This window comes from Malaya genurostris, chromosome 1, assembly GCF_030247185.1.
Source record: "Malaya genurostris strain Urasoe2022 chromosome 1, Malgen_1.1, whole genome shotgun sequence".
Lineage (NCBI taxonomy): Eukaryota > Metazoa > Arthropoda > Insecta > Diptera > Culicidae > Malaya > Malaya genurostris.
Genome location: NC_080570.1, coordinates 89,200,250 through 89,215,536, shown reverse-complemented (window position 1 = coordinate 89,215,536; position 15,287 = coordinate 89,200,250). Strand labels below are relative to the sequence as shown.

General features: G+C 36.5%; 1 protein-coding gene and 1 long non-coding RNA gene across 2 annotated transcripts; one reads left to right on the top strand and one right to left on the bottom strand.

Annotated features, from left to right (window-relative positions):
- The first annotated feature begins 6,143 nt into the window (after positions 1 to 6,143).
- LOC131440678 (uncharacterized) lies at positions 6,144 to 7,514 on the top strand. The gene is made up of 2 exons (XM_058612174.1): positions 6,144 to 6,240; positions 6,299 to 7,514. The coding sequence occupies exons 1-2, from the start codon at positions 6,197 to 6,199 to the stop codon at positions 7,512 to 7,514; spliced, it is 1,260 nt and encodes a 419-aa protein (XP_058468157.1). The 5' UTR covers positions 6,144 to 6,196.
- LOC131440679 (uncharacterized) lies at positions 7,458 to 8,723 on the bottom strand. The gene is made up of 3 exons (XR_009231431.1): positions 8,287 to 8,723; positions 7,937 to 8,084; positions 7,458 to 7,700 (listed from the first exon to the last, which is right to left on the bottom strand). It is a non-coding gene; the product is annotated as an uncharacterized LOC131440679 (long non-coding RNA).
- Between the last annotated feature and the right edge of the window lie 6,564 nt (positions 8,724 to 15,287).

Genomic DNA, 15,287 nt, shown 5'->3' with positions numbered 1-15,287 from the left:
CGAGTAACAACAAAAATATCTTTTCAAGGGCACTGGCCACTGCCTCTGGCATAGTGACAGTAGTCTCGGCTTTCGGTAGAACTTCGGGAGAAAGTCGGATGAACTTTCTACTTATAATCACAAGCTCGGCTTGTAATAAAATCTTCGGGCTTCATGGTTCAGCTTGATGATCATGGTACCAGCAATGGATCCGTGTGTTTTTGCATGCACTTCCTCCCACACTTCACACACAGATCATCTCACCCATCTGGTCCCACACGAAAACGACACAACCTCACAAAATAAACTGGATGAACATCATTCGGCAGCTATCAGTGGTTTGCTCATATGTGCGGTATTATATTAATTTTTTGTCTATTCTACAATATTTCATCTCATTCTACAGTATTCCATGGTACACAAACCTTAAATAAACGTCAAAGATGAACTTGATTTACCGTTCATTTATTGTCATCGTGTAAAACACAATTGGGATACGTTCACTTCACGAAATTTCCTCTTCATTCTGGTAAGAAGGGCCGGTTGTATTAAAGTATAATACAGAGCCCAGTTAAGCCCTACCGGCGAGGGGGACGACACTCCGTGATTGTATGTAAGAATAGTTTTAGTTTGATGTTTAGTTATTGGATTTTTAAAAATGTTGTCGAATAATTCGGATTAAATTGAAATGTTTTGAAAAAAGCAGAAGAATGATTTGGAATAGTGTAGAATAAGTGCGATTGAAAAATTGAAACTGCTCGAAATGCATACCACTGATTTACTACACTCAAATAAAAATTCACGTTCGATTTACTTGAAAAATCACGTAAAATGGTTTCAAATGTCAAATTGAATATTTTACGTGACGAAAATGAATGTTATACGAACATCCCCTAAAATGAATAGAGTCATCACATAAGGTTTACGTGAATTGACCAAGCGTCAAACAATCTACGTGAATTTCCAGTGTGTTAATGTTAATTAAAAAAAATGTTAATTAGTTACAATTTTTGACTACATCGTCCGGACCATTCCAGTATAAAAGTTTTCATATGTTCAACTGGACCGAGTGCCTGCGTGAGTCCGGAAGTTTGCCCGCTCCTGCCGAAACAGGCCGTTGGTCCACTGAAAAACGAGTTCGAAATCGGTATGAAGCATGTAATGCGACTTTAACCTGCATCGGTTGTGTTGTGGGAGTTCTCGACTCTCACCTGCGGCTTCGGTTGGATGGCAGTGACAACAAAAACGATTTTTGGAGGCTTGTCGATTTGAGATACCACGACGTTATTAGTTTCTTTTTAAGCTATTGAAATTATATGCTAATTTTCTGAAATAAATGTTTTATTTTTCATTTCATAGATTTATATAAACATCTGAAATCTCCCTTTTGACTTCAACCAATATATAAAGTAGTAATTCTCTGGTGTCTAAATTTTATATGAACTGATAGGTAAATGGGATATGAACAATACATTACATTCTACCTATGAAACACGTAACTTTTACTAGATTATGCATTAAACAGCTTTTAAATGCCAGTCCATTAAAATCTACGTGGAAAGTATGGTGGAAAATATTCACAAAACTTTTCACGTAACTATAACATGATTATTATTTTGAGTGTATCAATATTTCAAGCAGTGTTTGACAACCCAAATTAAGAAATAATTTGAACATGTTTGAATGGCCTTATTATATAGAAAAACAAATATTGTCTAACTAAAAGAATACAATGGTAGAGTTATACACACATATATATATATATATATATATATATATATATATATATATATATATATATATATATATATATATATATATATATATATATATATATATATATATATATATATATATATATATATTCACTACGTACCTAATTTCACGTCTAGGATTTATTCTGGGAGAAAATCGAAAAATTTTTGGCATGCTCCATCCCAAAGCATATCAAGAATGCTTTAGAAATATCTGGTTTCATTAACCCTGCGATTGTAAGTTTGACAGATGAACAAATTGATGACATCGAAACCGATATTCGTCTCTTACCGGAGACGATGAATCTACCAGCGAATCATCCACAGCTACAACAATATTGGGGAACATATAACTCCAATCCAAGCAAATTTCGGTTTATGGCTGGAGAACGAGCATTAATTAAAAAAAATTGCTGATAGTGTTCAACAAAAAGGTTGGATGTACTTCGCGAAGTATAAAAAAAATCATTCTTTAAACACACGGACGACAGATGAGTCAGTTGTAGTCTCAATCATCGCTAAAATTAGAGATTACTATGATCGTAGGTAATTTATGTAATTTACTATGATCGTAGGTATAAAATGACAAACCTTTATTTTCCCAACATTGTTTTTATTTCTCTCATAGGAATAGTGGATCTAGTGTGATAAAACAGTTTTGCTTAATGCTCTCTAATATTCATGTTTCGCTTGAAAAAAGGTGCAGGTGTGTAATGTCAGAGACATAACTGGATATCGTGAATACGAATAAAACTGACACTCTTTCTTTATACTTCCGAATATCAATTAGTTGATCGATTGTGTTAATTGTGCAAGTTTTGCCCTTTTACACTACTAGAATTTGAAACGATACACCCAAACTACAGTACAGATTAGTTACATCAAACATTCTGACACACAAATATTACAAAATAACCAGTATAGTCTTTATGATCAAATATTGGTGGTTTTGGAAAGAACCTCTTATGAAAGCGTGCGTGAAGGGCCAAATTGTATAATTTTCTAAGATATTAAACACTGATTGGATATAAACGATTTTGAACACTGTTGCGAATTTAGAACTGTGAAATTCGCAAAAAAAAACTGATCATATTATCCTAGATTTGCACTGCATTGCTAATTTAATTTTTGATTTACAAAGAAGCAATCTTTATAGTTCTTTAGGTAACATTTAAAGCCATTAGAAAGGTTGATTTTGCATAATGTTCCACATTGTTGTCCATTTCCCGTTGTATGCAAACGACCACCAACAGGATGATGTAATCGATCTTCTTCGAAGGGAAACTGGCTCTGCGACCTGAGCGTTTGAGGTTTTGTACAACGCGAAAGGTCTGCTTTCATTGACGACTGCTCCACCTGACGGCTGAAGTCCAAATGAGAGCACGACCTGAGCGTTTGAGGTTTGGTACCACACAAAAGGTCTGCTTTCATTGACGACTGCTCCACCTGACGATTGAAGTCCAAATGAGAGCATGACCTGAGCGTTTGAGGTTTTTAACTAGGCAGAAGGTGCACTCTCCGAAGCTGCTAGTCCCACGACGTCTGCTTCCGTCCAACGCACAAGAAGGAATGATCGGTTTTTGACCACAATTCCCCTTTTATACGCAGTCAGTTGATGATATGTGCTTGACTACCTCAAAATCGTCGTCCTTGCGCGAAAAACCCAAACGAAAGTAAAGAGTTTTCCGCGTTGTTTTCAAAGTTTGAGAAAATTTAATTTTTGAGTTGTTTGTGGTTATCTCACACTGTTCAAAATATTATCCTCAATTCCTGATCATATTTTTGATCAAATAGTGAAAGAATTATGTAGCTACCGTTAATACAAGTCGAGATATTCACGATTAAGTTCTGCCCATTCTTCCATATGGCTAATTTTGAAAAGGCACCCCATAGTAAAGTAAGTCGTATTCACGACAAAACGGAGAATACGGTCAGGGCGAAAGTTCAGTGTCCTATTTGCCAACATCTTGTAACCTGTAATGTGGATTGTAAGGGTGTATGGAAGATTTCAAATTTTACATCGCATGTAAGAAATGTGCATAGATTTGTGGGCCAAAAGATTTCAGCTAGCTGGAACGAAATGGCTGTGCGTGAAGAAAATTCCTATATATTGGAAATCGAACCAAATCAAGCTGAGCGGTCATATGACATTATGTCTGAGGAAAATAGTGCGCGGGAAGCTCTTGATTTCAACATCAATGAAGCGAATAACAGTTACTTAGATGGCGACCACGTGCTAAGCGAACAAGCAGAATACGAACAAATTGAAAGTATTGATAATAACACTATTCGTTCAGAACATTCGGAATCATCTTACTTGGAGTTACCAGAGAGAGAGGCTCTTCGTGCTAGCGACGAGGAAGGAACTTCTACCGAAAATTTAAATGCATAGTGCATCAGCCTGTGGCCTCTGCTGATGCACTAGAACTTGGCCAGTCTTCACCATTTATATCTCTGTTGCAGTCAGTACAAAATCGCCGGAGAAACATGACACGCATGCGGCATGCGTTACAGTAACGTCGAAAGGGAAATTTTTTTATATGAATTCATGCAACAAGGCCCGGAGGGTTACAATTTCTTATATGCGAATACACCATGCCCAAGCATTAGAACATTGCAACGTGACTTACAGAAAAGATCAAAATCTATCGAAGAAGGCATTGTTAGCAGGCATGGCAAAAACACGGATCCGTTCTGCACGGTACTCACCATCACTCGTGAGCACACCACCAGGAGTATTAAATGCTACGCTTCGTGCCCGTGTTGAAAAACACACACCGAACGCAGTAGAAAAAGCACCCGTATCGGTGGTCGTGTAATTGCCAAGCAACGGTGTTTGGATTTTCGGGCAGCACTGAAGTCGAGTGTTCCTGACTTCGGCAAACACCGAAGCCGAGTGTTTCCGATTTTGCCATATACGTTGCTTGTACTATAAGCACCTATAGCACCACGGTATGACGAAAAATGCGTTTGAATGATTAATTCTTTTTTCATCAATACGCGTCTAATTGAATTCAATTGATTGACATTATAACCAACGCATGGGTGCTCTTCGGTGCCTTCGCGAAATTGAAAACACTCGGCTCCGGTGTTTAACGAAACTGAAAACACGCAGTTTCGGTGTATACCGAAGCTTGAAACACCAGCGCCGAAAATAAAACAGCGCCACGAGCACCGTGGTTTCGGATATTGCGTTTCGTGTTTCTCTTTGTGCACTGGCACGCAATGGCATTCTCAATACACGCGGTGGCGGTGGTTATATGAAGCACGCAGTGCAGTGCAGTGTTTGGAGATGCCTGATTGTTAGAGTTGAGGAGCTTAAGGCATATATAATAAGAAATAATCTACCAATGATTGTAATAATGAGTGAAGATGCAACGAAGATCAACGGAGCTCTCGAATATGATTCTACTAGAAATAAAGTTTGCGGATTGGTAGCTCCTTTAGACAACAACGGAATGCCACAATGTGATTTATTTGAAATTACTAACCCTCGAAAACTCATTGCTGATGTTCATCAATATCCCATAGGACGTAATGTTGTGGTTACTATGACTCAGCCGTTAAAACAAAAAACTGCACCTTTCTGTTTGCAATATTTTTGTACAGATAACAAATTCACTAGTAGTCAAGTACGAACCAGATGGAATTCGATAAAAACTAAACTGCTTAATGCTGGTATAGGGGTTATAGCCACATCAACTGACGGCGATCCACGGTATGTAACCGCAATGATGGAAGATATGCGTATGCCAACAATCACTGACAATCCTTACGGGGAATACTTTATTGCGTCATGTTCAGCTGAAAATATATGCGTGCAGGATCCTACTCATACTATTAATAAATTTAGAACTCGGTTAATGCGACGTGACAAACAACTTATCATTGGTAAGCTTTGGTAGCTAATTGATATGCTAGAAATAACAGTTTTACGTGCTAAGGTAAAACATGTTTCAACTACAATTCAACAATACTACCCAATTCTCGCTACCCAAGCAGCCAGAAGTTCCACAATTACTTAAAACAGTCACTTTCTTGCTGCTCAAATGTACACGCGGAACTTTTGAAAACATGAAAGTACAGAACAAGTTCCGCGCGAACTTTCTTGCTGCTTAAGAAAACACCTGGTAATTTTTGACATTTCGTAGTACAGAATTAGTTCCGCGTGAACTTACTCGCTGCTTAAGCCAAATGAGTCCTACTAATCCGAACTTTTGGTTAGTTGGGTAGACCGATGAAGTGTAATGCAATAAATGAAGACGCCGTTTTTTAATCCGTATTTAATTTCAATAAATACAGCTTATTAGCAATTATTTACCCAGGGCTTCTAAATTGTCTAAATTCATGTCGTTCTGAAAATTATTAAACCAGAGGTACTGCTCTGCATGGAACAGTCAGTAACATCAAGCCAAGCAACTGTTTTGTATTTATCATTGATCAAATTCATTCTATCGGCGTTTATGGATCCATGTATATCACCAACAGAGGCTGTTTTCAATTGCTGGTAGTATAATCTAATTTGTTCTGGTATAACACATCAATTGAATTTACATTTTCTGCAGGTATACGCTGTTTGTAATAAGAGCTTGGAGAAAATGGTGCATGAATAAATTTAAAACAGTTAAACATTGTATTACAAGCAATACATATTGGTGTTTGGAACTAAATGCTCACAGCCTTGTAAAATATATCAACATTTGTCGAGATGAAAACATACCATATATACCTACACTTTTGCACAGTCAGACATGCGAAAGTTTTTTTCGTGCAGCACGATCGTTTACAACAACTGAATCGACAGTGGTTAATTTCACTATGAAAAGTTTTCAATCCAGACTGAATCGCATACAAGCAAAACAAGATATTATGTATAGCAGGACTGAAGAATTTTCCTTCCCGAGAATACAACAAAATACAAATACTGTAAACTTCGACATGCCATCAACTCAAGAAATTGTATGTACTTTAACGAAAGCAAGAGCATATGCATTTGATACTCTTATCAGTCTTGGAATTGATAAATTGGATATCGAATTTACAGATTCTCTTTCACTGCGACATTCGCGAACAAAACCAACTGATTTTGAATTCATTTCTCTACAATGCTCCGGAAATAGTGCAATTGAACGAAACTTTGAAGCGTTAGATATAAACGATGTGGAAGAACTAATCCCTAATTCTGGAGGAGAGTTGAATTTGAAGAATTCGAAATGCTCAACAAGACATACATTCGCTATTAGAAACAAGAAAGGTACTGTGATTCATGTCAAGAAAAGTACGTTCCTATGGATTTTATCTAATGGCACTCAAAGATGCTCGAGTGATCGCTCTTATCGATTTCGAGAAACATCGGCAGTCAATGAAGCAGTTGTGCGTGAGGTTAATAAAGTATTTACTTCAATCCGTTGCGGAGAATGGATAGCGATGAAAGCAAACGAAGAAGTGTTCATAGTAAAAATATATGGTTTCAAATATTTGAGTGGAGACCGAACGTCGTATACTTTAACTGAAGCTCCAATACATGTACCTACAGGTACCACCGCAAAAGGTGTTGGGGTAATTGGAAATTACTTCACAATTGTTTGTTGTAAAAAGGATATTGTATTAGAATTAGATGAAGAATCCAACGAACGTACTCTAGACACAAAATACTATATCTCTCATTTGGAAAAGCCAGAAACTCACACTTATGGCATATTTTATAAATTAAACACATCGAAATACATTCGTGCACTTTTATTGGCTTCTGCTAATACAATAAATAAAAATATGATTTGAATGAAACCTATATTGTTCTTCTTGTAACATAATTATTCCTTTTCTATTGGAATATTGCATTCATCGGCTGCTGATACACCTGCTTTGTTCGTTTCGCTCTCGAAAATTAATCCAGGAGAGTGCCAACATGGTAAGCTCCACGAAACAATGCGCGTCAAGGTAAAAATAGTACTGTGACCTGATGTCCTGAAATAAAAGTTATTTTTATATGAGATGCACCAGATAAAATAGAAAAACAACTGCCGCTTTGGCTGTTTAATAAACTTAGTAAAAATGGCAATGTAAATGCTTTCGAAATGTATGTATAAAGCATTGATAAAAATTCATTTATTTCTCACTGTAGTGCTAATTCAGTATATCTGTACAGTTGAATCTTTAGGAATATTTACTCAATGATTATAGATCAATGAACTAGTACTTACCGAAGGATTTCGTTTGAAGAAAGAATTCACCAGATCGGTTGATATAGAATGAATTACTTCCGAACACTTCATCTTCAAAACAGCTAAATCGTTGTAGAATATTGTAAAAAATTGTCGTCGAGGAGTCAAATGTAGTTTTTGGACATTGCTAGGACAGAGATAAAAAGTGAGAAATTAATCCAAACTGGAAGTTGAAATTAGTCTGCGAGAAACCAAAAAGACGAAAAGGAGAAATCTAGTAAGTATGGATCAGAGTTTGATATAATTCCATTGATTCTCCGCAAACTCATTTCAGTTTCTAACTTTTATTACTTTGTTGAATCATGTTAACTTTCATTTGAAATACTTACGTGTTCAGTTTTAGAATAATCCACTACACTCAGGCCAGTGATAACCCGTCTTGCCCGTGTATTGTTTGATTATTGTTTTATTTCGTATTTAAATCTTTTCGATAGTGATTTTTTTTACATGTATTGTTCATTTTTATTTATATAGATTCCCGATGATAGTTTCACGGCGTCGCTACACTGATTCACTCCAGTACGAGAAAAATCGTTCTATCCCGAGAAATACACAAAATTTCTTCGCGAAGCAATATGCTCACACGTTGAGAGCTTCACAGGTAGTCCACATACTACTATGATCAAAATAAACATGAATATAAACATAATAATAACAAAAAAAATCTATATAAACCATATAAACATAATCCTGTTTGAGTAGTGAGTGCCAGGGTTACTATATTCACAGATTTTCCCTTAACAGCAAAAGATTTTTTATCTATTTCACTGATCAGATTTTGCGTTTCAAATCTCGGAATTTTACGGAATTCGCAAATTTATAGGAATATCACAGACTAACAGACATGGCAGTATGAGTAAATTCTTATAAAAATAATTTTTCGTGATGCACTAGTTCCACCTATATTGTACTGCGCGAACTATTTACTATCGGTACACCCCTTGTGTTATGTGAAAGTTTTTTTACTAGTTGGTTTCCCCTCGTTTGTCAACACCGATCAGCTGCTTGCAGGGATGCCTGATTTCATCAACATATTTGAGAATGAATCGACACAATAAATTATTGGATTACGTTGATAATACATTTTACTTTTTCGCGAAGATAACCATTTATTTGACTCAACGTTGTTCATCAAGACTATTTTTTATTGTGTTGGTAGTTTTCACCCGAAATTAAGTGTCGGCAGACCAGAAGCAAGTAAATATTGTAACAAAACGGGTTCGATTTTGTATTCCGTTGGAGGATGAGAAGTAGGCACAATTATGTATATAGTTTTGGCAATATGTATTAAATCTGTATCCTGCATGAAATTCGCATGGACGTAAACAAATCAATACATTACAGGTAATTCTGTATGAATGGCAACTCTGTTGGTAAATGAAAAAATAAACACAGTCTAGATGACAGACAGGATGTTTTTGATAGGGTAACGTGGCGCCATCATGACACATGTGAGTACTGTCCCAAATAAAGGAATATTCGAAATGACCGTTAAAATGATTGAAGAATCTAATTTGAGTGTCCTGTCTGTTAGTCTGTGGGAATATCTCATGAAACTGGCATATTTTTCAAACGTTTCTCACATATTTTTACTGATTTGAAACGAAAATAGGGTAACAGAGGTATTTTGGCCCACTTTAGGATTGATTTTATTTTGGCCCACTTTGAATAAATATCCACCAAATGTTGTAATATCTTTGAAATCCCCTTCCGCAATAGGTAATTGAATGTGTTTACCTTCAAATTTATGTAACATGAGTTACTTCACATCAATTAAATCCGATAAAATCGATAAAGTTTGTTAGGTGGGCCAAAATATATGAAGTGGCCAAAATACCTCTGTTACCCTATCCGTCGCAGATATTTTGCATATTTTTCGAATTGAAACACATATTTTAAAATGGCAGCTCTGGTAAGTGCTTGATAGAATAAAAACAACACGTAAGCATTGTTGCCAAATCTAAATAAATAATGATTGTCATATTAATGGTTGCCAAATCGCTCGAAATTAGAATCAGTATTATGAGAATTCGAGCAAAGATAGATTGGAAATTCTGGATTTGATGGAATTATTGAGGATTTTCTTAGATTTTTGGAAAGCTCTCATGAATGACGAAAAACTCGAAGGAATAAGAAAATTTCAAGCAGATTTCGCTGAAAAGTCGCTGCAAATCAGAAGTGTCGTCCCCCTCGCCTACCGGCCTTTCCAACCCCGGATGTTGGAGTGTAATGCAATCAACGTTCAAGTCGTTCCATATCTCATTAATTAAATTCAATAATGAAACTAAAAGATGTAAAACGTGTTTATATTAAATTGTAATTAAACGGACCTTTTGCGTGGTATGAAGCCTCAAACGCTAAGGTCGTGCTTCCATTTGAACTTCGATCGTCAGGTGGAGCAGTCTGAAATGAAAGCAGACCTTTTGCATGTCATAAAGCCTCAAACGCTTAGTTTGTTTTTTCATTTGAACTTTGATCGTCGGGAGCAGTAGTTGCCAGTAATGAGAGCAGACTTCGTGCTTCCATTTGGACTTCGATCGTCGGGAGCAGTAGACGCCAGTAAAGAGAGCACACTTTTGGCGTGGTACAAAACCTCAAACGCTCAGGTCGTGTTCTCATTTGGACTTCGGTCGTCAGGTAGAGCTGTCGGCAATGAAAGCAGACCTTTAACGTGGTATAAAGACTCGAACGCTTAGTTCAAGCTTCCATTTGGACTTCGATCGACGGGAGCAGTAGGCGCCAGTAATTAGAGCAAACCTCTAGCGTGGTACAAAACCTCAAACTCCATCTTCGGTCGTCAGATGGAGCAGTCGGCAATGAAAGCAGACCTTTTGCGTGGTATAAAGTCTCAAAAGCTTAGGTCGTGCATTTATTTGAACTTCGATCGTCGGGAGGAGAATTTAGTTTCAAAATTATGTTTCAGGAACTTAGTTCCAGAATACAGGTTTAGAATTCAAAACTTGCATGTTGGAATTGGATTCCGGCACTGAATTCAGTTTCGCAACTAGTTCAAAAACTAAACTGTAATTGAATTCTGAGCCTGTTCCAAGTTCTGAATGTATTTTTTAAACTCAGGTTCAGTCCCTAATTCCTGAATTCTTCGAGTCTTCTTTTTAGAACCATTAACATATTCCCAAAGAACTATGCGAAATTTTACTTTACAGTACTATATATGGTCCTTTTTTCAACCAGTTGGAGTTCGTAGTTGTGGGAACTTTCTATTATTTTGCTATATAAAATGCATAGCTCCGGGTTAGCTTAGGTGCATTGTTTCAGATTCTAGTAGTGAAAACGGGGAAAGCTGGCATAATTATTAATCAAATCAAGTCGGTCGTTCGCACAAGAAGCTGATAAAGCTTGAGTAACGGGTAATGATATATTCTGATTGAATGAAAGATTTGGGCTGTCGAAGCTCGCAAAAAATATATCTCAAGTGACTAAAGTAGAGCTAAATTTAAATGGAGACTGAAATCTTATTTTACAAAGCAGAACAAGTGTTCACTCTTTAAGTTTTAACATGCTGATTCACAATTCACATCATTATTTCATCTAATAGATTTGCTTGATCCTGGGTTGTATTTGACAATGATTTATTGAAAAGTTTCCCACGTGTATGATGCTTGTAATGACTGGAAGATGAGTTTATATAAGTATTCACGGCTTTCTCAGTCTCAAATCACTAGGCAAACGATTTAGTTCTTAAATTGCCCGATGTTACGGCCGTTTTTGTTGACCTTTTTCAAGGGAAACTGTAAAGTTGTGTTTTTATAATTGTCAAAAAGTAGGTACAAAAAGTTACATAAATACAAGAATTACAAACATACTTTAAACTCACTTTAGTCCATTTATTTTTGTCGAGTACGTTGATTATAACAATCACAGATCCTCTGGGTGTATACTTTCTTCACAACGGTCAGTAGAAATTTGGTGAACAAACTGGTGTTGCTTGTGTGCTAAGTGAAAAACATGATCCATTGGCATCCTTTAGGGCAAGGATGGTTTTTATCGTATCAAAGAACGTTCACTGGCAACTCTTCAACGATTGAATCAGTGCCATCAAAGAAGGAGTCGATGCCTTTCACGCAGCCTGCCTGGGTTCGATTCCCAACCCCGCACATAGGGTCAGAAAGTTTTTCTGGCCCGAAGAGGCGAATGACATTAATGTTAAAGCCTCTATTATTGAAACAAAAAAAGGTACGGAAATCATCGCAACAACAAAAACCCGGCATGGCTCATTTAACATAGAATCGACACCAGTGCGAGAGCAAATTTCTCTCGATGACATTTCTGAGAATCAAAGGTTAGCACGCTGCTGTGGGGATCTTCTCTGAAGCAACAAACCATCGCTTATTCTCGTTTCGCGATTAGATTCTATACAGGCAGTTGATAATTGCGATAGAATCATTTTACTATTGCCGCTTATTCTAACTATGTGCATATATCCTTTGTCTAAGTTGTGCCTATGAAAATGTATGTGAATGCTCCACACAAGGGTTTTGAAATATTGTAACCTAGTATGAGAATCATCAAGTTGAATCATCGACTCGATTTTCTGCGGGAATTGTCAACTTGCGATTCTCTCTTGGGAAATTCCACACAGCAACGATCATTATCATGCTGTGGCTGTAAATTTTTTTCAAGGGCGTGAAATACTCTGAATATGAAATGGAGCGAAGAAATGTAGCAAAATTCTCTCACGGTTCATGCATTGAGAGACTCAAGTACTTGTAGCATCTTCTACTGGATTGAAAATGTTGTATACAATATAGATAGCAGCTTCTGTCAAATTTTCGGCAATCACCAACACTGCTTTAGGGGGTACCGAATTTACTTCTGCTCGTACATACTGCGAATCGTTCTTCCGGGAGTGCAGAATGGTGTCGCTTTTGTAAGATCTCTAAATCCTCTCGGGGGTTGGAGGTGTTATTAACAGCAGACTGTTCGGGACCTCGTAGAGGTTCAGAATTTACTTCTTCTTCCACTAAATGTGATCCCCAGCAGATTGTTCAACAGAATTTACTTCTGCTTTTATGTGTTTTTGTGTCGTCAATTTTTCCCATCCTCCTAGTCCAACCCTAACCTTTCCTTTCAATCCTTCCTTCTTATATATCGGGAAAATGATGCTAAAAACAAATTGATGGCAAGACACAAATCTCCAAATACCAAGTAGAACGTACCATTTGAGCCAATTTGTTCTGATTCCAGATAATTCCATCGACAATAGATGCTGAGTACAATTGCTTATACTCGAGTATCTTAACTTCCTCAAGCATGGAGTTTTTGAAACGACCAACTCCATTTTTAAGTAAATCATCGGCTGTCAGACTTGCTTCAGTGACAACACCGTCGATTTCCACCTCCTTCGATGGAATATAAACTTTATATTCAACAGCAAATAATTTATAGGTTACAATACCGTTTGCCTGTTTCAAATCGTTATCGAATTTTATCTCTGTTAACTTTAGAGATTTCAACAACTTTTGAAAAATCTGATGTCAATTCCTTTGTAATATGAATCAAATTTAATAACATTTCTTTTTTTCGAAAATAGACTATCCATGGCCCAGTGGTACCCTCCGGATAATGTTCAGCCCTTGGAGTATTTAAGCTCTTACTAGTATCCGGAATCGGATTCGGATGATCTTCAATGAGATCATCCATTACATTTTTTTTAAATTAATAATATCAAAATGAAAACTTATGTATAATAAAATTTCAATTATAAGAGAAATAAAAAAATTAAATTAAATTAAATCTACCTTGTTGCTGTTGTCTGTTCCTCTGTCTTAAAGAACAACGTGAACCTCATACAACAATTTCCTATTGGCAGTCTTTTGGTATCGTTTTCTGCTATCTCAGTTGCTCTGCCGTCGTTGTGGTCATCTGAACTTGGTGTGCTGCCTGTACCTGACCCCAGGTACAGTGTTATTACTCTTGGTGGAGATCAAATGTGATGCTTGCATGTGAGCACCTCGCGATATATGTCGTCTCTTTCGATCCTACGCAGCGTACAAATTCTGGTACCTGGTAGATCAGCACTGGGTTGCTTTAGCACCTCTGTGCCTTTGCACTTTCATGCGATAGCACCTCTGTGACTCGTCACTTCTATGCGCTCGCACCTTTGTGTATTTACACCTCTGTGCGTATGAACGGGATGGCCATCGTTGCTAGCTTTCCAGTCGGGAAACGCCCCGAATATTGCCTTGGATATTAGCACCAGCAGTTTTAACGACCTGCTGCCGTAAACTCACGAGCCAGTATAATCAAAACACAACCTATTCGCTGGTTTTTACTGAATGAATATTGATTACTGTTGTCAGAGATTCGCGAAATTCAAAATACTTACCCTTATAGTTTCTTTATATTACATTTTAGTGAGGAAAGGCTTTACAGCCCTGTCCAAAATGTATATCCTTTTCGTTAGTTTATATCAGGCCGAATTAGCACATGCGCGCCATATAAACGCCTCTTTCAATATGAGGAAATTGTATTGTTATAGTTTTTATTATTTATTTATGTTGGTTTTTATTACCTTTGTTCACAGTTTATATCTTGTTTTTACCTTAATTCCGGTGATTCTATTCAACTGTGTTTCGTAAGTGTATTTTGTTGTCATTCTACTTTATTTCCGTTCCGTACTTTTGCTGACATGCTATTTTGTTTCCTTAAATGTGAAATTTAGTTGTATGCAGTAATGTTTTTGTTCTAACCAATGTTCCATTTCGTGTCTTAGATAGTGTTAATTAAATTATTTTCTAATTTTTCAGCTCCGCATTCATCATATTTTTGTATAGTCTTTGCTATTCTTGAATTTCTTATTCCTTATACCTAATTTCTTATTCATGCTCAGTCATCCATTTCCGAGAAAAAAAGGAAAAAAAAGAAAAAAGGGGAAGAAGAACTGAGAACTGAAGACGTGCGTTTTTATTTGAATGATATTAACACAATTTTTTTTTTAATTTTTCAACATTATGTTAGTATTTCTATATATGTAATAAATTATTATTATAACTCACAATCGAAATGTATCACGACCAATTTGATACAACGCACCCAAGGGTATAATGTATATTGTACTTGTACCACGGTATAATGTATATTGTACTTGTACATACACAAAAAACACTTACATACATACATACATACACAAAGGCACACACATATATACATGCATACATAACTACATGTATTCCACAAGCAAGCATCATAACATCGAGTTACTATTTCTATTCTTATAGATTCTAACTAAAACTAGTGTGCCAATAGTCATCTCATTAGTAGAGTCACCATGTTATTTTACCGATTACTCGACCTTCAATAAATGAATTGT

Coding starts and splice junctions, on each gene's coding strand:
- LOC131440678 (XM_058612174.1), top strand. CDS start 6,197: ATGGATCCATGTATATCACCAACAGAGGCTGTTTTCAATTGCTG. Junction 6,241..6,298: donor GAGGCTGTTTTCAATTGCTG/GTAGTATAATCT, acceptor CATTTTCTGCAG/GTATACGCTGTTTGTAATAA.